The sequence below is a fragment of the Agelaius tricolor genome, unplaced genomic scaffold (genome assembly GCF_023055355.1).
Source record: "Agelaius tricolor isolate 1412-34295 unplaced genomic scaffold, bAgeTri1.0.p SCAF_10, whole genome shotgun sequence".
NCBI classification, from domain to species: domain Eukaryota; kingdom Metazoa; phylum Chordata; class Aves; order Passeriformes; family Icteridae; genus Agelaius; species Agelaius tricolor.
In genome coordinates this window covers 32,382,501-32,408,452 of record NW_027269270.1, presented here as the reverse complement: position 1 = coordinate 32,408,452, position 25,952 = coordinate 32,382,501, and the positions used below count along the sequence as shown (strand labels likewise).

General features: G+C 40.2%; 2 protein-coding genes across 5 annotated transcripts in view; one reads left to right on the top strand and one right to left on the bottom strand.

Annotated features, from left to right (window-relative positions):
• The window catches only part of ARHGAP15 (Rho GTPase activating protein 15), a 321,093-nt gene that overhangs the window by 4,116 nt on the left and 291,025 nt on the right, over window positions 1-25,952 (bottom strand). Inside the window, exon 13 of the mRNA XM_071435464.1 lies at window positions 19,218-19,323. Coding sequence (XP_071291565.1) covers window positions 19,218-19,323 — 106 coding nt within the window. The remainder of the gene's footprint in view (window positions 1-19,217; window positions 19,324-25,952) is intronic.
• Window positions 1-25,952, top strand: part of GTDC1 (glycosyltransferase like domain containing 1) — a 318,453-nt gene that overhangs the window by 264,185 nt on the left and 28,316 nt on the right. The window contains exon 12 of one of the 4 annotated variants that reach the window (XM_071435470.1): window positions 11,487-11,525. The exons of the other annotated variants lie outside the window; for them this stretch is intronic. Within the exon in view, the coding sequence (XP_071291571.1) occupies window positions 11,487-11,510 (24 nt within the window). The 3' untranslated portion in view covers window positions 11,511-11,525. Of the gene's footprint in view, window positions 1-11,486; window positions 11,526-25,952 lie in introns of those variants that run through there. 4 annotated transcript variants of the gene reach the window in all.

Here is a 25,952-nt window from a genome sequence, read left to right as displayed (position 1 = left end):
AATGTCTTCAGTCCTTAAAATCACAAGTCAGGAGAAACGCAGAAAATACAGTTCTCATTATTAATAGTAATGAAACTAATGATGAATTAAAACAGCAGAAGTGTCTGATAGGAGGGCTGTAATGTCAATGGCACATATATAAGGAAAAATACTTGGAATTTATGCTTTGGCTGTTGCCAAGGCAACTGCAAGCTGGAAAATGTGTGACGGAGAGCAGGGCAAGCCTACAGCTAAGAGGGTCATTGTATGGTGACTTGGCTCTCTAGTTCCATTAAACCTACACTTTTCAAACTCTCTAAATAAAATCATTATTAATTTTGACGTTTGGAAAGCACACTGGATTACTGCTCCAAACGCAGTAGGTGTTGGGAAATGTTCTTCATCCATTTTTACTTTGTAGTAACTGCTGAGGAGGAGAAAGGGTTTCCACAGTGACTCTGACTCCTCAACATCTTAATATTCCTATTGCACATAAAACATTGGGGAATTCAGTGTGCTTAGGGAGGAAAATCCCATTGGAAAGGACACTGTTTTACAGTAGGCTGGAGAGTGTTGGAGGGTACAGCCAGCTGCTTTGAGAACTGCTCACTTTTACTTTCTTATCCTTTTCCAGCCTACAAGGATTTAATTTTGCTCAATGTCAGAGGCGTTTCTACCCTTAGCAGAACTGGTTTTAGCCATGCCTGGTATTCTTTCACTGCTTTAAATTATATTTAAGGGTAACTTTTCAATAGGACAATCCTGTCATTCTTCCATGAACTGGTAATATAGACTGTGACAAAAGGACAACACATTACAAAATGAGGGGATCAGAAGAGTAAGAAGGGGTCACTTGGTATGAGGTTATGGGCTAGAATGGCAGGTGTAGGAAATGCCATCCCCCGAATTCAGTGGAGGACAGAGGGATAAAATGAGGTTTTGTTGTTATCAGAATCCTGTCCTCCAGTTATGCACAATATTTGTGTTCACCAAGGAAGTCTCTGCTGCCACTAGAGACAGAAACCAAGACCAACACAGAGGCCAAGAGAGATTAAAGATAAATAGGAATAAATGGAACTCCACCAAAAAAGATTAAAAATGCTGTATTTGTGTCATCTCTCCTCTTGGTATAGGAACTAACCTTATGGAATCAGGACCCAGCCCCTCTCTGAGTGGGGTGTTCCATGACACTCATTTGGGAGGGTTTTGTGGCTGTGCTGAACTGTGCTGGCAACCGCTGTCATAGCCAGAGTTGCCCATCCTCACGGATGATGGGACTGATTTGAAATGTAAGTTCCTGTGAACTGCCTTAATAGGTCAAAGTGTGTGCCTCCCATTGATTCACTTTGCCAATAATTATCCTCAAATTAGCCAATGTCTCTTTCCTATCTTTTCTCAGGCATATGCAAATGTAATGTTGTAGCTTAAGGACTTGGCCCTGGTAAGGGCTCAGCTGCCTTCAGCTCTCCCCAGCAATAATTTTGTTAACAGGCCTCTTCACTGCACTGGTACAGGCCAGTTTTTATGCAGCAGCTTTCTGACTTCTGGTATTGCAGAGCTCCCAATCAGTTTGTTAAAATTTGTCTCTTATGATGAACAGCTTCCAGCTCAACATTTTACGCTCCTCTCCTTCCCAAACGCTGGTTCACAGGAGTTAAAAAATAACAGGTATTACATACTTTGCTTTAGAGACAAGACATTTGTGAAAGAATCATCCAACCTTGAAATAAAATCTTTATTGAAAGCAATTCTACATCCATGCCAGTCAGATACATTGTATGATCAGAGGAGGTGTCCCAGGGGAAAGCTCAGTGCTGTAGACAGGGTTGATTACTTGGACCTCCTGTCAGTTCTTAAGTCATTGACAGTGGCTGAGACATTCAGTACAACTTTGTTTTCTTTATTTGGAAGTAAAGTTAATATACTTACCTTAACTGTGCCAAATGTACTGGAAAATAACCTGATAATAAAACGTACTGTCCTAGGAAGTGATAATGTCTGTGTGTGTATAAGCACATTTTTGCAGGGCTTTTGCAGCTGGGTTTTTCAGTGTTAGGAAGGAACCACAGCTATAACATGAAGCACAGATAACCTAAACTATCAGGTTTTTTCCTCAACATATTTCCTTTTCGTTTAAGGCCTGTTACACACTTTCCTGAGATACAGTATATCACAGCCACATCATTTTCTGTCGTCAATTTATTTCAGTTCAGCTGCAGTCGCTGTTTCTTGGGAAGAACCTGAGTGGGTTTTGGTACTAAAAAGACAAGTGAACTTCAGCTTTGAGAGTCCTCTTAAATAGGGGTCCTATAACAGATCAAAACCTTGCAGACATATCCATACCCAGCTGGTTTCTTTCTGAGGAGAGAAACCAAAATACATTGTGGAGGAAGAGGGAAGGGCCTATGCATTACTTAACTCCAACCTGGGAAACTTATGGAGGTAGCTGGTGGTCAGGGAGCCCCTGATGCCACAAACTCTATTTGTGTCAACTGTTCACTTCCTCGCACTACTACATAGACAAATTTCAAATTCAGCACTAAATTCAGATTCTTGGTATTTTATGAGTGCAGACCAAACCTCTTTATTATCTATGTCCTGGCTGTATGGGTGATTTGCTCAGGTGCATTGCAGTGACATTCACCAGGTGGTAAAGCTAAGCAGATGCAAACATCATCACTGGATGGATCCTCAGCTTGTGAGATCTGTACACTGTGATGGGAACAGGGAGATTGGTGTGTACGGAACTGAGATCTGAGGCTTCTGCTTATAGAGGAGCTCCAAAGCACCACAATGTCTGTCCTTTTCCAAATGTGCCGTGTAGTTTCCTTCACAACAAACAAGCACAACTCAGGGGTCACAGTGCACTAATACAGTTTTAAGCTAGTTGCATCTAGCTGTGTAAAACATGAAGGCATTTTAAATCCCTGTTTGTTCCATAGGTAGAATTTGAAACAATGGCTAGGCTGGTAATAGAGAAACCAGGTCATGGTGTAGGATATGTTACAAGAGAGGTCAGAAATAGTTCAGACATACTTGAGAGCTTGCTTTTGCTGAAAATAGCCTCGATGGCTCCTGGCCTACAGAAACTCCATAGGCTTCCTGTGCTCTGCAGCTGTGGGTTCGTGTTACAGCACTTTGGGAAAAATCCCTTCTCTTCGGTTGCTCTGGGATACAAGAAGGAGCACTCAATGCTGTCTTCCTCCACAGACCAGGCTTTAAATGTGACCATTGGGTGGCTATATATAGTACCTGGACAGCTGACAGGGCCCTGGTGGAGAATGGGCTTCCTCAGGGGATCCCCTGCATATCTCACAGCATGAGCCCTTCCCTGGATGAACTGCCTTGGAGCCTGGCCCTAAATGAGAATAATAACTAAACTAACGCTGAACATTGCTTCACAGTTGGCTGAATAGACTGTGAAAAGCTGAGGAAAGGCATTTATTCTGGCTTAGCCTGGTTTAATAGGAGAACAGTTAAAAATAAAGCCTCCTCAGCACTGGGTGAACTTTGCTTCCCTTGCGACGACCCTGCAGAAGAGCGTGTGGGCTCTTGCCTTTGCACACACCTCACAGAACGCCTGTCTTGTGGAGAAAGGCTTCATCTGTGGCTGAGGGCATCATGTAAAAACACATTTGGGTATCTAAAGATACTGCAGCCTCTACATTCAGGAGGAAATGCCATTCAGGAAAGTGCTTTGGAGAAGTCCTGCTTGTTCTTCTGCACAAGGGGAGGTGCTCCTGCTCCACTGAGGAGCTGTGAGGGGGTGGGTAACAGTTTATCTGCACCTCAGCCTTGGGATTGTTTGTTTTTCTGGACATCTTCTGAGTCACAGAAGCTCCAAAGGCAGGAGGGGCACACTGGTGCATGGACAGCAAGGGCAGGAACCTATCACCACATTGTGGCTCCACCAAGGACCTTGGTATGGCAAAGGATCAGGTCCTACTCCCCCAAACCAAATTGTATCAAAGAGATGGATTCAATATCTTTCCACAAAATCTTCCCCATTACTAAAATTCCTGCTCACTCTTTTGGAAAACTGATCCAACTGGTTGACCTGCTAAGTTCTTCCATTTACTGACAGCCAGCACTCTGTCCTCCCAGTTTGGCTTGGGTTTTAGCTTTTTGTGTGTGAATGCAAACTGGTTCTGACTGGTGCTCTTAAGAGGACAGATCTGTCTAGTCCACGTTGCTGTTGTGCCTGCAGTTTGCCTCTTTGGGCACAGCTTTTGGTAGGACCCAGCTGAAGGCCATGAACTTCCCCAAGGAGCATCCTGGACTCCTCTGCCTGCAGCTCTGTGCACAAGGCATTCATTTCTGCCTTCTTTCGCAGCCCTGTAGCAGCAAATTCAGCTCAAACAAGAGCAAATCCCTGCCCAAAAGCCACACAGGCACTGTGAGCATGAGCCTCTCTTTGAGGAGGGGATGGGAGTGAGGAAAACCCCCCGTGGCAGATATTGGGCAGAGGCTGATGTACTTCTTAGAGGTGTTTGGATAGTAGACAAAGGCAGCGTGAGACTACATAGAATAATAAGTGTTCAGACAGAAGTATACCACCTTAATGCCCAAAATGTATTTTTAGCTGGTGGTGTAACTTCTGCTATGCTTGAATATTTTTTAAATTTATTTAAAAAATAACTTCTGATATATTTTTTTCTCCAGAACAACTAACGTGCTGTAAAGACCAACCTGTCATAGTTCCTGGATTTGTATGTTTTTGTGGCCTGTGAAGTTCAGAAGGAAACAGATAGTTTTAAATAAATAAAGCTTTAACTTTTTAAATGGTTTAAATATTTTTGTTCAAGAATGCCCAAAGCTTTCTTGTAACATTACAAATAAAAAGCAGTTAGTAACAATCTCGCTTAAATCAGAAATTGTAAATATAGAACCTTTATCATCAGCACAGCACATCCAAAAATGTCTTTGTAAAATAAATCAAATTATATGAGTTAATTGATTCCAGGCAACATCAGCAACTGCAGGTGGAAACTGAATAACAGGATGTTTATTAATGAGGGACTATTAATCAAAATTGACAATATCAATTCCTGTTTCTTTTATTTGAATTCTACCTGCAAAATCCATGAACATACTCACTGGATTTTAAAATAAAAATTTAAAAGTAAAGAAAATGCTGACACGTGGGATTTTAGCTTTAGATGTAGGGCTATTTGTTTAAACAGCAAAAGGATATCCTAAATCCAATTTGACAGGCAATGCCAAAGATGCCAGTGGTAATTAATTAGCACTTAATTTAGACCACAGAACAACAGGATATGGAATTGGTGCTCAGTGCCATTTCCCCTTAGGCTTCATCTCATGAGGGTCAGGAGTATGGCTGTTGCATTGAAGGTCAGTAAATAAATTGGGGGAACACATTGACACTGGACTTTTCATGATAGATATCCTTCACCCTTATTGCTGCCTCTGGCTATGGCTGATGAGAAAAGGACTGCAATTGTTCTGTGAAGAATGTTGTGGTGCCCAGGCTCGAGTGGAGCAAGGTGGTGCCTGAGCTCAGGAGCCCAAGAGTCACTGTGCTGGCAGAGAAATGCCCCAGCTCTGTGCCTGGGCTGGAAATAAACTCCTGACTGCAGCACAGAAAGCTTGAGGAACTCTGACAGGCGAGAAAATTCACTTTAAAAGCAGCCCTTAAGTTTGCTAGATTTGTGAGCTTAGCTTTAGATTAAGCATAATTAAAATCAAGGGAAGATTTTAAAGTGAGGTTAGAAACTAGGTCAGCAAGGGAAAAAACACGTTTCCTTATTATCCTCTTGTCTTTGTCTTAATAATATTTGGTGCTCCTCCATAGAGCTAAAGGCTCTTAATAAAGGTGGATTAATGTTATTAACAGCATTGTTTCCTGATGGGGACACCGAGGCTTTGATGTGCTTAATGATGGACAAACAGAAAGTATGTGGCAAAAAAACAGAGCCACCAGCTCTGGTTTGTACCTCAGTGAGAGAAGCCACTCTGAGCAGCACACCCAGAGCAGGGGGGATATGGAAAACACACAGGAGACCCTCTGTCCCTTCTTCCCAGAGGCACATCAACTGCATTCTTTGGTTCAGATTTACTCATATGAAAGGTAGAAAGATGATGAGACTCTGTATTATGATTTAAGCCTCCTGCTCCCAGTAAAATTAGTGCATCTGTCAGACACTTCTAAGCTCTCTCTCCCAGTAATCTCTTCCTTTCTAGGAGACCCTCGGGTGGAAGGTGCCAGCACTGCCACAGGTGTTCAGTGATGTTACAGCTTTCTGAAATCACTTCCCACAAACTGCACCTCACTATGCCTAAGTAGTGCAGTTCCCCATGTCCCACAGGGAGCTGAGCAATGAGAGCTTCAGTATTTACAGCAGGGTGGCTCTGGTTGCACATCCATCCCAGCTGTACTCCACTGGCACAGTTTTATGCCCTTGGTCCCCTGAAGGGCTGTCTGCATTGCTACATCATGAAAACACTGAGCTAGGCAGCAGTCTCTGCTCAGAAAATGCATTTTGGAAGCTCCAGGTTAAGAGTTATTTTAACTTTCACTTCATCGCACCCTTTGCAGCATCTCTCTCTGAGCAGTGAGTGAAATTTTGATTACTCTGAAAGTCACTGACAAAAAATCCCAGAAACTGGAAGCCACAATGGAGTCAGAATTTCACCTTATATGAGCTTAACTTTTCTCATTTTGGATGATATCTACTTTTACTAAGTGGAGTTACTGCTTTTGACTATGTTCAATCTATAACCTCTTGCAGCCTTCAATTACAGCCTTTTTGTGCTATAATCCAGTTGACAGCAAATAACTCAGCCCTGGATATGACAGGTTTACTTTCTGACTTAGAGCCCAGAAGGGTCAATTGAGTGGAATTTCAGCCTGGGATGTTGAGCTCTAGACATCCTTCTCAGAAATTCATCTTTGCTTGTGGGTCTAGATTAGCCCATGAAAGACACAGGTTCACTATCAACACATTGGTTTTGTCCAGTGTCATGAATTAATTATTCAGTTCTGTGAGAAACACAGTAATTTTTGAAATTGAATATGGCAAAGAATTCCACAAAAGTCAGGGAACAAACTCTCAACAGAGATTTCTTTTTTCTGTGAATTTTTATATCACAGAACCACTGAATCATTTGGTTTGGAAAAGACCTTCAAAAATACCAAATCAAAGCATTACAATTGCTTCATAAATTACTTTTTTTCAAGTCTTTTATAAATAATGGAAAAAATTCAAATGTTGCCCTATTAACTGTCCCCAATATAAAAAAAAATCATTTTTTTTAATCCCATATTGTCACTATCTTGTTGTTTAAAGTGAAAGTCTTTTTGCAACGATCTACCCAACAGAGATGATTTTCTATGGATCTGACCTCAACCAGGATTCCTCCTCTCCAGGTTCAGTTCTGAGCTCTCCACAAGCTAGGATTGCAATATATCTGCACTGCATTTGTATCAGATTTGAAAGATGCTTTAACATGCCTCCCAGCACCATGATTGTTTCAGCCCTGATACTGAGCACGAGTAGGATGAACGCAGCTCTTAAATGCACTAGTGAGTATGTGCCACGAGTCTTTGATTTCTTTAAACTTATTTACATTTTACTCGCCCTTGAGCAATGAATTTACTATGTCAGCATTGTCTTTTCTACTTACACTTTGTCTGTCTTGTCCGCTCACCTTAGCTTGATGTTTATTTTTTTGTGCACGTGTTTAGTCTGCTGCACTAAATGCAGGGACTGCCTGGAGTGGAGGATTTTCCATATATTGTGTCTTTCTAAGAAGCACCCTTTGTAGTACTGCAAGTTCTGCAATATTTCCTGGCTTTAAACTAGCTTTGAATTTTCTCATTAGCTCCTTTAAAGTCAAATACCCATTCACACATGTGCTGGTCTCAGATGACTCTGGTCTAACTGCCTCAGATACTTTACAAAGTCTTTATACTCGACACAGTCAGCCCTACCTCTCTCAGTAGTTGTATTTCTTTCATCTTTGAAGCTTCAAGTGACCAGATTTGCCAATATCTGCTTCTGTCTAACCCTGATCAAAATCCACAGTTAAAAAAAGTGGTGAGAAAACATACATGAGTCTCTTAGACCTCCTAACCCAAATCATGTTCTACAGAGATTGAAGGATTTAGGAACAACAGGGACAATCTTGCTGATATCAAAACCCTGATATCAGTCATCAGTCTTTGGACAACTCACACACAGTAAGGAGTTTTCAGGACATCTCTCTGTAGATGCTGCCTCTCCAGCAGAAAAATGTCTAGCCTGAAGTGAATGTTTGTAAATGGGTTTACAAACTTAGAAAATACCTCTTTAGAAAGCACACATTGTAGTCTCAGGATGCAGAGCTGGATAAACTTAATTTAGTATGAGAAGTAATGGAAAGCTCTTACTATATAGTTTGGAAAGGTTAAGCAGCTCCTCACCATAGAGGCCAGGTGAGATCCAAAACATGTTCAACAAGACTTGAAATTTGCCCTGTGACAGAAATCTCAGTGTTGGCTCTGAGTCCAGAGCAGCTGCAGTGACTTCCATGGGGTAGATGTTCTGAAGAAATGAAAACTCCTTATCCTGATGACACTTTTATGAGACCCTTACCCAGACATGGAAACAATCTGGGTTGTCGGAGGTGGTTAAAGTTGCCTGCTACTACTGCTGCCACAGTCTCGTGGAAATCCTCTCTGGACTGAGAGTTTGAACAAGGCAAACTGATGTTCCCAGTAAACTTCACTTGCTGGAAAGCTTCCATATGCTCTGGGGCTGTCCCATATGCCCTGGGCTGACTGCATGGTGGCTGCTGATGGTGTTTGGTGAAGGCCTGCACTTGGCAGTGTGGATGGCAATGATCTGGGAGGTGAGAACAGTTTCCAGATGGATGAAGTGCTATCCTGAGGTGGTCTGGGGAGCCTGAGCCTAGTGCTGACACAGAGAACATGGTGCAAAAAAGTTTGTGCTTTTCTGTGAAGGTGCTGGGAGACTTACAGGAGGAGCCGTAAAAATTACAGAACTTTTCTGAATTCCTTTTTCTTGGCTTATCTCCATGGCAAGGGGTCTTCTTTTGGAAGACCCACAGCAAAGCTTTGGAGAGGATGTGGCAGTGCAATCTAATGTTAGGGCTGAGGTGGGTGTAAAACCTTCAGTTTAGAGGAGGTAAACCTGGTTGCATCTTGTGGACCAGGGGAGGAGGCAAATTGGCTGGAGAGAGCTGCTTCACAGATTTATGATTTTACATAGCGCCATAATGCGTAATGTACGAAAAGATAAATATTTTCCATTCAGCAACATCTTGCTGTATTTTCATCTAACTCTATAATTTTAATTATAAAGTGAACATAACCTGTATCAAATTATGATTTTGTTAACATATTGAATGAGGACAAGAAAAATAAATACCAGATTTTATACTGTACAGGCACATGAAGGTATAGTAAAAAAATCTGGTTTCCTTGACCACATTGTCATAATATGCATATATAACTGCTTATTGAATCCAGGCTGTGTAGACAACAGAAAGAACACTGGCTCCATACCATCACAATGCATGCCCACAACAAAGAGGAGGAAAGAACAGGCTCTTTCATTGTGTGTTTCTAACTATTACCAATATAAGGGCTAAAAACTACCTCTGTCTGAAGTGTATCTATACACCCATGCATAAGTTATTAACTGGGTTCTCTCAGCACAGTTGCTGAAAATATTAATATATTCAAATTATATTCTAGCTACTGCAAAAACAGTAGATCAGACAAATGTATTAAAATCTCTTCAGACAAAAGGAGTCATGTTATTTATAAAGTTCCTCCCCCCCTGCTCCTCACTGGAACACAAACCTTCATTGTATAGAGTACACGAGAATGCAAGATGATCCTTTAGATGTCAAAATGTGGCTTAAAGTTTGAATGTAATCATAAAACAGTGACTCCAGCACTCGCCATAAACAAATTGTCACTGGCATTATGTAACTTGGACTATTCACAAAGTATAAAACATGGGAAGAATAAAAGGTGGCTGCCAAACACTATGGGCCAAATCCAAAGGTCGTGCCAAATTGCGCCAGTGGGCTGGGAATTGCAAACCCAGCGTGGAATTCGGATTTACACTCCTCGGTTCTTGGGCTGCCTAGAGTGAGATTAAGGCTATTTTTTATTCAGTTTGTCAGGAAGGCAGCAAGGCAGCAACCAGTGGCTTCTGCAGCCCCCCTGCTCGCTCTTAGTGGGAGATGGGAAAGCGGGATAAAAGTTTCCTAATTGCCACAGAACCCGTTTTTTTGTACAGAGTGGCTTTCTGGGCTGCAAGCAGGCCCAGTCAGCCACCAGCAAGGCAGCCAGGAAAGGGAGGCATCACTCTCAAATCTGGTGGTCTTGAATTTTTCATGTTACTATTATGTAGGGTGCTGCCTTTTTGGGCTGAGACCCTGCCTTCCACCCGGACTCCTCTGGAAAACTGATTAATGAGGGAAGACCATTCACCAAGGCAGAAAGTCTTGTTTGTGAACAACAACCAATCATTAGTTTATACTTTCCTTCGGTCCAGGCTTTAGGTGTAAAGTATATCTGAAAGCAAATGCGCTGCACAGATTTAAATTGTAGCTAATGGTTGTGTTAATGCCCCGCCAAACTAGGTGGTTGCCCACTCCTGCTTTCCCCCCTACCCTTCCTTTAAAAAGTAAAATGACATTTTTTTCCCCAGCCTGAAATAATTGCTGAAGCAGAGATACTGGTTTAACTCATTATGAGTTATTAGTGGAAAAGTGGGTCTCAGAAGTATGTTACATCTGAAATATTTTTCGTCACTTGAACATGTGCCGTCCAGAACTGGCCCTGTTCTACCAGGCACTGGGAACAAACACTTCGCATTCACAGATGCTCCTAATTTGGTGTGGTTTGGAGTGTAATTTAGATCAAACGTATCCATGTAAATGAGTCAGGGTTTCTTAATTAGGTGCCTCTAAAGAAAAAACTTGGACCACATCAGTAGGTGTGGGTGTGGTGCCCACAGTACTGGAATCTTTCTATAGATGAAGCTGAGTTTTGTTCAGGCATACTGTAGGTTTTTCTTTCCATTTTTCTTTTTTTCTTTTTTTTTTTTTTTCTAAAGCACAATAATAAATCTGCAGATGGCATAGACATAAAGACGCTACTTCAGAGGAGCTGTCTAAAACACTGTCTCTTTGGCAAATGCCTTAAAGTAGGTCATTCTGCTGTGATTTAGGTTTATATTTCATTGCCAGCTTTTTGTTCCCATTACAAGTAGAGTGCATTCCAGTCCACAGATTTGCTCTTCTTCTTTTTTTTTTTTTTCGATCGGTTTTTATTTACAAGAATTTGTAGATTTTCATAAGAAAATGGCCAATACCCTGTCAGAAGTAGTAATCATGCACTTGACCACAAAAAGAGATGTATGAAGGTGATAGCCTGCAAATATTGGAATGTAAATTACCATTCTCTGGAACGAAAAATTGTATTGATTCTCTTAACATGGTGATTGAAATGATTGTTGCATCTTTTGCAGTGTGTGAAAAAGGATTTGATCTAATGTCATTCCAGAACCCTCACAGAGCAGGGCCCTAGTTGTTCAGGTATTTGCTTTTGCTTTTTATATCTTTGTCACTGAAAATCATGTATTTTATATCTTATTAAAAAAAAAAATCAAGGTCTGTTTTCCCATCAAATTGCTGGGGGATTTACATGCCAAACTCTCACTAGCCTTAATGAATTACCTGCATAAATTCCCTTTCAATCAATAGTAGAATAGATCCTATTGTGTTATATTAATTATTTTGCACAGAACACTGACATTTTGGCCTTAAAGCCTTTTTTGTTTTGTTTTGTTTTTTTAAAGTTCCAATGAATATCTGAGAAACTTCAAACAAATTATTTATTTCACAACCTTAATTCTGAGAAAAAACACGTATCTTTGGGCACAAAAATGAAAAGCATTGCAATTTACCCTTTGATGACCTTGTTGTGGACATTAGTGTGTTAGGCCCCAATCTCCCCAAATTAAAAAAAAGAAAAGAAGGGGGACAGAGCCATTGTAATGAATTGAGCATTCCTAATTTTGGCCAACAAAAAAGGATTTGAGCTGGAAAGAACACTAACCCCAAGCAATATTAAGAGGTTACAAAATCCCATAAATTAACTCCGCCGGTGATATTTTGCTAGAGCTGATGCGAGTGCAAACCAGAAGCAGGATTCTCACGTGGTCCTGATTAACTGAAGAGTCCTTAGCAGTAACCAGCCCTGCCTGGGATGTGCTGGCCAGATGCACACGTACACCCACAGCACATGGATGAGCCTTCAAAGGCTTTGGGGGGCTCCACTGGGGGACTGGGGAGCAAGCAAAGAGTAGAAGTGAGAAGTGCTGGCTGTGTCGCGGTGAGAAAGTGCCTCACCCTCTCCATTCCTCACTTTCTTTATCTACACAACTAGGATAATAAAACTTACTGACCTGAAAAGGAAGTTAGGAGATTTAATTAATGTTTGAAAAGCTTTTTTGAGATGGTTTGATATTGAGTAATGTGGGATGAACAATAGGAGCTCTTGGAGACAGGGGCTCTATCTATCAGGGTTTGTGTACTGCACTCAGCACAATGGTGCCGTGCAGCCACAGAGTCAACTGTGTCATAAATATTTAAATTAAAACATTGTTAATTATTTTTATCATTCTGTTATTTGCTGATACACCAGTTCAGTACTTGGTAGCATTGAAAAGTACCGAGTGCAATTATTTGCCTGACTGTTATGAAAATCAGGGTTTATATTTTTAAATACAGTTGTGGAACTCGGAAATAGATGGAAGCAAGGGGTGAAAATGTGGCTTTAATTACTCATCATGCTTCTCATTAAAAGCACTAAGCAGCAAGGTATTCTTTGGGGAAGAACTAACTTTGTAAACTTTCTTATTCCTCAAAGAGCAGGATTTGGCATGACTGCAAAACCCTCAGTAGCAGGTCACCCCAACCCCAAAAGGTCCAAAATCAAAATGCTCAAAGATGCCCTGAGAGACTGGATTTTTTTTTCTTTTTTTTTTTTTTTTTTTTTTGCCCTGAACCTAAAATCTACTATTACTCCTGTCCTGTGCACACTTGTGCCTGGTGCATATTTTCTTGTGTCTACTTACTTCCAAAGGGTGAGTTTAGTAGACTCATGTGTGCTTAACAGAGAGGAAAAGGGTTTAATTCTTCTCCTTCCCCCAAAATGAGCCCTGGGAAGCTGTGGTAAATGGAATGGGTGTTGGCATTGACCCAGCTCCTTTGTAAAACTCTTCCACAGTTGAAACTGAGAAAAGCGCGTGCGCAAAAGCACATCTCAATATATATTTGCCCTTCTCAAGTTAAAGATGGTTAAATCATCTCATAAAAATGCTAACATGCCAGTCAGGTATACCTGAGTTTTTTAGGTAACTGGTCTGCCCTCCTGCAGGAGGTTGTTTCTCCTCCTCACATTTCCAGTAGCTGCTCCCCCAAAGCTTGCAGGAGCATAGTTAAACTTTTCTCCCTGCTGCTGTCCTATGGCTGAAAACCAAAACCTGTTCATGAGTTGCCTGATTATAAAGAAAGGTCTTGATTCAGGAAATATTTTCAACAAATAGTCTTTCTTGTGTTTTCATTTAAGGGCTTCTGTACCTTTCTAAATTTGGGCATTTTTCCTGAGGGAAAACTTAAGTGCCCATTCCACTTTTTGGGTTGTAGGTCTTCCACAGGTTCACTAAGGTTTCCCAAAGAGATATTTTTTTGGTATAGTACTTCCATTTTGGGGATTGTTTTTAGTTTTCAGTACCTTTTACCTTTATTCTTCTTATTATTATTTTTCTTAATAGAAAACTTGCACAGTTCTCAGTGTAATCTGTTCTTTTGCTGTGTGAGAAAAGGGCTCTCCTGAGCCTACATTTATTACATGAGCCTGCCTGAAAACTGCTGATATGACAAGTAGTTTAGCAAGTGAAAATCCCATATGTTTGTTACATCTATCCTCCACCAACTTTGGAGGGAAAAAAAAAGTTTTCAGGCATGCCATACAGCATTATTATATGTTGTACTTTAACTTCATTTTCTTGTTTTCCCTCAGAATTCTGGGTACTGCTGCTGGATTTGTCATCACATTGTCATTTTGTCCTGGTGTGCAGGCTACTGTGGGCTTCTGGCTTTGCATGGCTCTGCTTTATTTTCCTTTAAATTTATTTTTTCATTTTTTCATTTTCTTTTGCTCCTTACTTTTTAATAAGTAGAAACAAGTCTGCTTAGTTGTATATAGTTTGGAAAAACCTTGGCTTTTCAGAATGTTGCTGCCAACGGTTGTCAGGTTTGAGGTGGGGGCTTTATTCCTCTCCACTGTTTGTAAAGATTGGATTTTTTTTTCCTGTTCACAGACCTATGAACAGGGGGGGAATTTGGTTTTTTTTTTGTCAAAACAGCTGAAGATTAATACCTGTGACTTTTGTTAGATCATATATTAATATCGGTGGGTTTTTCCTAGATATATAGTTCTACCCTTGATGAGGAGCATCTTTCCAGTGAAAATCAATGCAAACAATTAATAGTAAGAATGAAGAATTTGGGCAGAGGGGGAAGACAATCAGGAAGAAAATCATCATTCTCCCTCTGAAAGGGCAGAAAGCCTGGATGGCATCTGAAAATTACTTGCCCTGCTATGGAGAGTGTGGGAAAAATGGAGCAAAATAAATGGAGTTTCTTGGATTCAAAGGTGAATTAAAACAAATCAGCTCCTGCCTGGACAAGCCAGCCAGATAGGGCACATTAACAGATCCACGTGATAAACCAAGAGGCAACTGCAGAGCTCCCCAGACAACTTGCCTGAAGTGGCTGCCAAGGAGGCAGATGCTGCTGCTGGAAGAATATCTTCCACAGTTGGGCATCTGGGTTCTGCGCTTCCACGTAAGGCGCAGGGATGGGAGCTGGCCCCTGCCTTCCCCTTTAATTATTTCAACATCCCTTTTATAGTTTTGTAAATAACACGCATTATCCTGCCTTTGTGCAAGGAAATGAGGAGCGAGGAGAGGGGTTTTTGTCCCTAACACCTCCCCTTGCAGGGGTGTCCACACGGATGGGTACAGCCAGACCGGAGCTTGGCTGCCCTGCGCTCCAGCCCGGTCAGATGTGACACAGCTCGGGTCTGGGAGTCGCAGAGCTGCCTCGTGGTGGCACGGAGCTCAACCTAATAAGCAGAGCAGGCTGAGATTCATTAATTTAACATTAATAAGCACAGCTCATGAGCTCAGGCACAGTGCTGTGTAACGCAGGCACACAGCTCCTGCAGGAGAGCGGCGTCCGCCCTCGCCAGCTCGGAGCGCAGCGCTGAGGACACAGCCAGGGTGTTCCTCCTCCCTGCTGCCTTTTGCATGAGGGAGAAATGAGAAGGTTTGTGGTCACTGGAGAAGCTTCTGTGCAAATAAAAAAAAAATCCCATCCAGGTTTTTAAATTGTGTTGCTGGTTTATGCTGAGACTTTAAGTCATTTAATCTTCTCGTGCCTCAGTTTCCTAATGGGTGTGTAACAGCCACCTCAGGATGTTGTGGTGAAAGCAGGTCATAAAATGCATAGAGTGAGATTCTCCTTCTGCCTAACTTGTATTACAATTCTGTGAGTAAATTATTTGGTACATATATAATGGTTTCTCAGATAGGGATGCGTTGTGCTCAGTTCATGTTTGTGCAGAGAGACAAGGCAAGGTTTCTGCATCATTTGATGTCTTGTGTGCACCCAAAAACTGGGACCAGAAAGGTGCATCAGTTTTAGCTGGTACCTGTGATTGGCTCACTTTGTTTGGGAGTAAAAGTCAGATGTGAGTGAGGAAGAGGAAAGAGGAGATCTGTGGATCTGGTGTATGGGGCAGAAATATATGGGCTGTACAGAGCAAGCAAATATTCTCTAAACGTGTTAGAGTAGAACAGGCTGTTTTCTGTACCCCTTTATTCAGGAAAATCTCTACTCAGGTTGGGATTTTGTTGTTTCTTTCCTGTGAAATGTCTATTTGTTTGGTTTGCTCATCTTTGGGCAGAAGTATGAGTAGCCTAATAGTAGTTGTGCTCAATTATTTCCAGCATGAGTCATAATGGAATTCCTTATGGAATTAGACTGACAGAGCTATGTGGTATGTCTGTTCAGCCCCATATTTTGCTTTTAAGTAGAAGAGATTTCATAGAAAGATGAACAGGAATGTCAGCAGGTTGTGGTTTTTCCTATCAAATGCAAAAAAAACTTGAAAGAACAGGTACTGCAGACACAACTTTGCTTTTAATCTACCTCCTGTGGGCTGCATACACTGCACTGTGACTTCTTGCAGCTTCAGAGAGCTTGGTTGAAGAGAGATATATGGCACAGGAGTTAATCCCTGCTGCCAGGCCTTTCTCACAGACTCTCTCATCACCTGCTTTGTCTGGGTTTCTAAGGAGGACCCTTCTGAAGTGCATTTCTCACTGTTATTTCTGCTGGATCTCGACCTGCTCCTGCAGACTGGATTGCTGCAGAATGGCTTAGGATAAGGCAAAGGTTGGATTCTCGTGCTGAGTGTCAGTGAGACAGATGCTCTCACATACTGAACAGAAGTCACAGGCTTGGACAGCCCCATGGTCCAGGTCTGTATAGCCCTGTTCTGTCTGTCTGACAGGAAAGAAAGGAGTAGGAGAAAGGTAGGAGAAAGAAAGAGGGGGAATGCCATGGAACCAGCACAGCTGAAATCCCTCATCTTCTCCCCATCAGAAACCCCTCAAGACCAGTTCAACTCTGGGCAAGAACACCCATCTCAACCAGCAAATACAGAAACTGCAGTAATATGCCTCAAATAAAGCCAGTTTAGTTATTTTTATAACAAACCAGAAACTTTTCAAACTTCTGTAATTTGCCCTGAAAAAGGCCTGTGATCAAAGGGGGTGGTGCATGTCTGTGCTGGGGGACATTGACACTTCTCTTCTGAAGAGTGTCCCCCAAATTAATATAACTCTACATTTTGTAACCTCTGCAAACTAGTCATGTTTTCTAGTTTTATTCAAACAAACATGCATGGTCTCTATTTGCATAATATAAGCATCATATCATTACTGAAAATATAAGTACATTACTTTATTCTCATTTATGGAGCCATGAGATCATTCAGACCCCCTGTCTTTAGCATCAGCAAGTTCAAGAGAACACATAGGTTTTAGTTTTTGGGGGGATATTTTTGTGTTTTCCATATCTATTTTACTGTTGCTTCCATATCAATGGAGCAAAGCTTATGGGATAGCCCTATCTTTTCCTGAGGATGTGTTTGAGGCAGAGAAGAAGATTGACCTTCTTCAGAGAGACTCAGACAATTGCTTCCCTAATGCTTAAACCCCCAAATGGCTCCAGTGTCACGTCTTCCTGCCTTCCATCACTCTGTGCCACTGTGTTGCCTCGGTGTACCTCTGCTTTATGAACTATTGGTGTTTTATTTCCTCTATTTTAGCAGTTTTATTTTTCCTTTTGTTTTCTTTTCTCCGAAAAAAAACACCAATGTGGGTCCAGCTTCACCAGTTATTCTACACATCCACAGCAGGAAACAATTGCTGTCCCAAATAGATTATGCTCTAAAAAGCCAAGGCAGACAAAGGAAGTATTATCATCATTTTGTAAACAAGGAACCAAGGCACAGGGAGATTAAATGATTTACCCAAGGTCACCCAGAACATCCGGTCAAAGCCAAGAACTGAACCCACGTCTCCCGAGTCTCAATCAAGTGATTTAACTATGAGATCAAAGACTTATTGTGTATACCTGATATCTCTCCCCTAAGACACGGCAACAAAACTTTTTCAGGTTAAGATCAATGCCACACAGAGTGCAGTAAATTTCGTATATGGCATATCTGTGCTGACAGCGTGTACCCACTCCTTGCACTCATGTTCTTCCCAGGAAATAATTTCCCTTATTATTCTTCCATTGCCAGCAATAAATTATCATCCTTCTCTAGATAACCTGCTGAAGGAGAGAATGTGTGCACACAGTGCATCAAATGAACACACAGGAAACTGTTTTTCTGCAAGGCCAAACTCAGTCATTTTATGGACTGCTTAAAATCCTTCCATGCTTAAAGGAAATGGGGACATTCCCACAACTATATGAACTTCATTTTGCCATTTCAGCTGGAAGCTGCAAAACAAGATAAAGGATCTACATCTCTTACATGCACATGCCAAGAAATGATCGCTATAAAGGCATCATTCATTATAAGCTCAGAGTGGTCTTTGATTTGGAGCCTTTATCACTCCCTCACTGGGGTCAGTACATCGTTCCTGGGATGAAATACTCCTCTGTGCCTTGATGGGGCCCAGAACCTCATGTCCCTTCAGTTTTAGGGGTAGTTTGGCTGAAAAAAATGACTGTAGAAAACAGCACTGGCAGTGCCAACAGCAAGGAGGAACAGGATCACAGGACCCTGCCCTTCCCACATCCCTACCCTGAGGCCTCCCTGGCCATCCTGCAGGTCAAACAGCTCTGGTGGGTGTCTGAGTGAGCCATGTCAGCTATGGACACCTTTGCTGTTAGTGCCATGAAGCACAAGAAGAAAACCTGAGGTGAATGTAACACCCTAGGTTGATTTTTTGGGTTGATGTCTCTTGCAGACGCAGCACAATGAGTGTGGAAACCCCAGGGGAATGATGAGGGACGACCTCACAGGGTTGTTTTTCTGCCTCTGTAGTATCTCAGCAACATTAGGAGAGCAAAAGTGCGCTTCCAAATATTTCTTCAGCATTTCTTAGGTGTTCTGTGTTGTCCCAAGCTCCTTGTGAGGGACAAGAGCACTTGCTATGTTTTCTTGAGTGAGGTTGTGTCTGACCTCAACACAGCCCATGGACAGTATAGGTGATTGAACAGCAGGGACCTCAGTGTTGAAAACAGGACCATCCAAAAGGCCATTCCTGGAGAAATTCCATCAAACTGGGTGAATGCAATCTGGAACATGTTGCATTTGCCCAGTTCAATGCACCTGTAACATGGTAATCCCAATGGTTTTAGCTGCATTGAAGGAAACAGAATTGTCCTACTTTCTACTCGAGTTAAAATTTGGGATTTTGCTTAGACATCTTGATTTCTTGTGCAGGAATAGGATAGACATAGATACCATAAATAAATGCTTAGTTTTGCCAAAGAATGTAATTCTCTTTGGTATTTTGGATGACTGTTCCAATAGGATTAGGACAACACATACCGATTCCTTTTTTTTGAAATTACTGATTTGTCAGTACCACGGTTCTACTTACTTCTGTAGATGCCCAAAAAGGATTTTCATCGTGTCATAGTTGGGTCTAGGGAGCTTCTTTACCAGGCTTCTTATGCATTTGATGCGAGTGGCGTTGTCTTGGATTTCTAAAGGAAAAAAAAAAGAAAATAACCATTCGAGTGCCACATTTGGACATGGCTTTGCACAGTGCTGTAGCTGGTACCTTACAAGAAAAGTCATCATGAATACATGGTTAAAACCAGAATATTTCATACCTTCTTTCACCTTAACAGAGAACAAAAGTAGTTTACAAAGATTAAAAATTATCTGTTAATCTTAAGAAAGCATTTTCTGGTTTACGGAAAAAATTTTTTTTACTTTCAAGTTTTTTTTATTAGACTGATAGACCATCTTCCTTAGATAATGTACCTCCGAGAAGTAAGAGACCCACATCTTAAATGGAATTATCCTCTGGAATTATATTTGCCCAGTGATGCAGCTTTTGTGATAGGTGCACTTTCTATGTAATTCTTGTTGTCTTTTTTATTTATCATAATTAAATCCAGTATATTTATGAATCTGTCTTTAACACCCCATCATATTTGGAAACACAAAATTTAATATTGTTTTTAGTAGTCCAACCTTGTAAAAAATTATTTCAAAAATCTATTCCACTGTAGCTATTTTCTCATACCTATAATACCCCACAACTGGAATTTATGCAAGAAAAAAAAAGTGTTTCAAACTTAAAATTAGCAATAAAGAATGCAGAACTAAGGACTTTAATCTCTTCTTTGGGGTGATAAGAACAGTTCTGCCATTTCTGCTAAGGTATGCCTTCCTGTTTTACCATAATTCATAGTTTTGTGGGAAAGGTTTGGCTGATATTTTCATCGATTTGTCTAAGATGTTGCAACTAAAGCAAAGTCATGTACAACTGTTCTTCTTTCATTTAGGAACAGATTAGATAAGGTACCAGTAGGTCTGACGTAGGGAAAACATCTTGCATGTTACATGCCCTAGATAACCTGAGAACACTTTTCTGATCTTATCATCTATGATTTAATTATCACCTATCATTCTTCGTATATGTTCCTCTTTAATATTCATATTACCCTAGCACTCAGAGATCTCAATCAGGATTAAATCCCAGTTGCAGTAGGTGCTGCATAAGCATACGTGGTGATTAGTGACTTGATTTAAAGGTTTCACCAAAAAAAAGTTTCATGTTAAAATTTTCCTGCAATCAAGCTTAATTTAAAAATTAAAATTACTAGGATAATATTATTTCCTCAGCATGTGTTGCTAGTTCCTGCTGAGATTAATACTTCATACCCACAGATATAGATGTTTATACTGAAATTGTTTTTAATTTTAACAATCATGTAGACATGGAAGACAAAGACCTAAAATGGGCGGTGCATAGGTATTCGTTTCCAGTGAAAAAACCCAAACTTTCTTATGGACTTATTCTATAGGAAGTCAAGCAATTGACAATAGTGATAATGAAGTTAAACACAAATGAGGAGCACACTTTCTGTGTATTTCTCTCTTGTTTTGGTTTGACCTGCAAAAAGCCTTCACTTCTGAAAGCAAAACCTCCCTCAGCCTTGCAGTGCAGTCATCCCTAGATGTTTTCTGCCACAAGCCATTACTACTGTTCAGTTTTGTTCTGTGGGTGAACTGCCCAGTGGAAATAGGTCTGAAGCTACAAATGAAAATGATATGAAATTTGCAGAAGTTAATTTGTTATAGGAAGGGGGTTAAAATTCTCTGGGCTTTTTATTTGTGGTACTTGGTGTGCTTAAAAAAAATTACAGAATCATTTGGTTTTGAAAAATCCTCCATGATCCAAGTCCAGCCTTTACCACAGCACTGCCAAGTCCACCACCAAACCATGTCCTTGAGTCATACATCCACATGGCTTTTAAATCCCTCCAGGGATGGGGACTCACCCACTGCTCTGTTCCAATGCTTATAAATCCTTTTAATGAAGAAATTTTTCCTAATTCCCAACCTAAACCTCTCCTGGCACTATCTGAGGCCATTTCCTTTCAATCTGTGACTTGTTACCTGGGATAAGAGACCAACCTCTACCTTGCTTCAACCTCCTGTCAGCTTGTTGCAGAGGGGGACTAAGGCCCCTCCTGAATCTCCTTTTCCCCAGGCTAAACACATCCAGCTCCCTCAGCTGCTCCTCATCAGACGTGAGCCCAAGCCCCTTCCCCAGTCCCATTGCCCTTCTCTGGACATGCTGTGCCATCACAAGACATGCTATAGTCTCACTAGATTAGTTATATTTATATTACCTATATATATATATATATATATATATATATATATATATATATATATATATATATATATATATATATAATTTATATGATTTATAATTACATATTTTATATTATTTATATTTATAGTTATAGTTATAGTTATAGTTATAGTTACAGTTATAGTTTTAGTTATAGTTATAGTTATTTATATTTATATTTGGGCTGCCTTGCCTCTCCTGCAACTCCACAGATAAAGTTTCTCAAGTAGTTTAATTTTTAATTCTGGTTTGGTTGTTTTTGGTGGTTTTTTTTTTTTTTTTTGTTTTTGGTTTTTTTTTTTGTTTGTTTTTTGTTTGTTTTTTTTTTTTTTTGTTTGTTTGTTTTGTTTTATTTTTTTCCTGAGAATTCCCTGGGCTTGAGTGGAACTGAGGCACTGAGGCAGGGATAAGCACAGTGGAAGGAAGGGCTCACTCTTTGTCTGTTGCAGAACATTTACAGGGAAGTGTTGTACAGTGAAACTTTATCGTGTTCTCTTGACGGAAGTGTTTCTGCTCTGTGTTGATTAACACAGATAGGGAACCACATCCCTGCACCCTCTGCTGCTCACAGAGGCTGCAATTCTTTGTGAGGTGTATTTGTAAAACTGCTAAAATAGCCCTCCCCCAATATTAATTTATAAAAAAATTATTTATTGAGAGAATGGCAAGGATAAAAAGCCCTTTGCTTTAGGGCTTACTGTACCAAAGTCATCAGTATTGGAACATAGGGGATATTTAGGTAGGCAATAAAGCACAAAAGCCATAGAAATTTTGCATAAAATTATGTTGTGCATCAGCCTTTTTGTTAATTGTTAGTCTATTGTAAAAGAAGAAAAACCAGGCAACATGTGGTAACTTTAGTCAGCATTTCTGAACTGGGAATGATAAACACCTCTGCCTGGCTCTGGCATTTATCAGTACTGAGATATTATTACCACATAGAGTCACAGCATGGTTACTGTTATCATCAAAAAAAAAGAGCCAGCTAATCTTAATGGTTTGTAAAGCCGTTACCTGCACTGGTCTGACATTTATCATGATCATTTTACCACATGAGTCCTACATTGCAAAGGTATTTTATCTGGAAGGGACATCACTATGAATTATTATTTGCAGCTAGGTAGAAAATTGTATGTTGTAGATACCTTTTCTCATTATAAATCACAGTCACATTTCACCATTTCCCACACAAAGCTGCTGAGCCCAGGCTTTTTGCCATAACACTTAGTCTTGCTCCCTTTTATAGTTCCATGAAAATATTGGGTATTCTTTCATTAAAATGGTTGATATTGGTGGGTTTTTTTAAATGCTCTATACACGCTTGATTTTTCTCTAGTATAAAAGAATTTGTTTTTCCACTTGAGAAGCTGAACAGGATAAACTGTTCATTTTTTTTATTAAAGCTTACTCTCACTTCAGTTTTTGTGGCTGGGCTTGTCTTTACTCTTGACCTTGTTGATGGAATATTTAACAGATCAGATGCAAGATCTTATGTTTCATTTGCAATACCTATGTATTTGCTTTATTTCTGTAATGCCTTCCATTCTACATTCCTAGCAATTTTTCCCTTTCAGATCCCTGAGTAGAAAGATTTTTAAATTTTTTTTAATGTTTTTCTCTTTACCTTGAACAAATGTAGGGAGGAAATCCTTAAACATGGGTTTATAAAAATAGGTGGGGAAAAAGTTATCCCCTTTCCCTGTGCTGTATCATGAAGCCCAGCAGTGCAGGGTGAAAAGGAAGGAAAACACTCTGAACAGCTGTTAAATTCTCCAGCTAAGTCTAGAAAAAGAAGCAGAGTAATTGTGATAAAAAGAAACAATATTGGTTTTAATTACATTCTTTTTATTGTAAGAATTGGTGAAAATCTGAGGGGAAAAAAATCTTTTTGGAAAGTTAGACTCTCTTTTCCCCATGAAAATTTTGGAAGGGAAAGTCATCATAATCACATATATCAAATAAAGAATGAGAGGAAGGCTAATCCTCTTTGCATTTTATGGGGAAATTTTGGGAGACGTAGGGGATAATTTCAGCAGATCAGGATACTCTGAAGTGAATCACAGATGGTTTCACCGTGTAAAAGAATCATAGAAAATATATTTAGAATTTGGGTTACTCTCTTTAAAAATAGGGCTGGCTCCCTTTAACAGAGCAAAACCGTGGGGATGCTCTCTTGTTTATATCTAAATGAAGAATGCATTGAAAAAAACCCCTCTTACTATTATATAAGCCCTTTTGTAAATGAGCTTTGGATAAACATTTGGGCACAGAAGAAAACATGACGTGTCTCTAACATTAACAGTGGCTGGGTAAAAATGAATGAAGAAAGTAACCTTTAGCACTTGTGCCCATAAAGAATACTTAAGAGAATCCCACCGAATGTTTCTTTTAATCATTAATTTTAAATGGACATAGATGTTTACAACAAGCCACTTTGTTTCAGAACAGGAAGTCCAGGGTTTATCTCCAATAACTCACGTTGGCTAGGAAGGGATGGATGTCTCTAACCTGACGTGCATTCATTATTTTGTAAGGTACTGGGGTCTGACCCGTGACCCTCCTCAGACCTGCTGCATTATTCATGTCTGATTTACTTTGTATAGTTTTACTATAGCACCCATTTCCCTTTTTCCAGGCATTTCAGTGGCTTGTGCATGTTTAATGTTAAATGGCATTTATGCTTCACATTAATGCCTAATTTTATCACAAGCCATGCTTTCTTTTTATGCTTTCGAGCCTCACGGCTGAACTGCTGAAAAAAACCCAGTGATTTATGATCCTGCATAAAATATCAAACTATTGATCTGCCACCTTTTGTTGTTGTTGGCTTTTTAGGCATGGTTTTCCCTGATTTTCTTACAGGCTCTTCTCACCTTGTTCTGTTATTTTGGATAAGATTTCTGCTGTGGTTAAAACGTCACACACTGTTGCTACAGCAAAATCTGCCTGCCAAGAGTTTTTCCAACAATTCTCAACTGATTCAGCTGCCGAGAGAAAGACGGGTCTTGTCTGGGGCTTTTTTTTTGGTTTTTATTTTTTTGGGGGGTTGTTTATATCATTCTTTTTATATATTTTTTAATCGGAACGGGGTGGTTTAGGTGGATTTTCGAGTGCTAATGAAATTGTGAGACTTATGGCGCTGGCTACAGCCAGCCGGAGTGTGGGCAGACGCTCTGTGAGCTTCCCCACTGTGCTGCTGTGCAAGCATCCCTGCTGTTATGTTTGCTATAGTTTTAATGTCTGTGAAAAATTCCTGATGCAACTAAATTATGTTCTGCCCTCTTGTTTGTATAAATAAACACCCGACTTAGCCAATTCATCTCGCTCTTGCCCATTTTAGAAGCTTGCTCTGTCACACAATGCTTAACCCCGGTCCTTGATGGCTTTGGTGTTATCAGGGAATGAAAACTTGCTTAAAAGAGAGCACACTGTTGGCTTAATTATTTTTTTTTTCAAACACATCAACTGCCCAAAACTCTGCTTTTGTTTGGTAAGTCTTCATATTCTGGAAGTCATGCTGGCTAAGATACACAGGTGTTAAATTAATAGATAAATCACTTATTCATACAAGTTTTAATGTCAGGATATTTTAATGTTACAGCATGCAACATAAAAGTCCCAATTTTAATCACTCACAGTACACTATGGCAATCCTCTATTGCAGAGATATTGTAAAATATTTTCTTGGTTTTTAAAAAAAAATCTATAAGAAATGTTGAAACTAACTAATATTAGCTATAAAGAAAATAAGCAATTTGTGATCCGAATTGATCTACTTTTTATTCATGCCTCAGAATTAGTTGCTGAAAAAGAAAATGAGAATTGTTGAAACTGCTCTATCTGGGCAATTGATAAATTCATCCTGTGTAATATAAAGTGGAATTTGCAATGAATATTCATACAACTTTTGTGATCCACTAGCAAGACCCAAGACAATGAGTTTGCAACTCAATCCCATTTAACAAAAATATATGTGGAATTAATGGGAAGAAACAGCACTTAGAAAAGTTAAACTTTAATGTATCGAACTCCAGGTGCCAGAGTTTGAGGGAAATAACCAATAATAGTCATTTTTTACATATTTGATGGGACTGATTATACAATGTGCAACTCTAAATGGCTTATAGCACATTGTAGCATGGTTCCATCCCATTGGCTACAGTAGGGTGCAGGCAGATGGATGACAGTGACAAGGAGAGAAGTGCTTTTGCTTAGCCGTGCGTTAAGATGCCATCCAGAAGCTCTGTGCACTGCAGACACTTCATTAGGATGCCAGGATAATGGTAAACTACCACTCAGAGTGACACCCCATTTCCTGCTTACTGAGCTCTCCAACCTCGGCAGATGTCAACAATCTCACAGTGCTACAGAGCAGACCTAACTTTCCAGGCACTTTGACTCCAATTTTTTTCCCTTAACAGTGCCATACATTACATGCAATATGTAACAGCAAGTACCAAA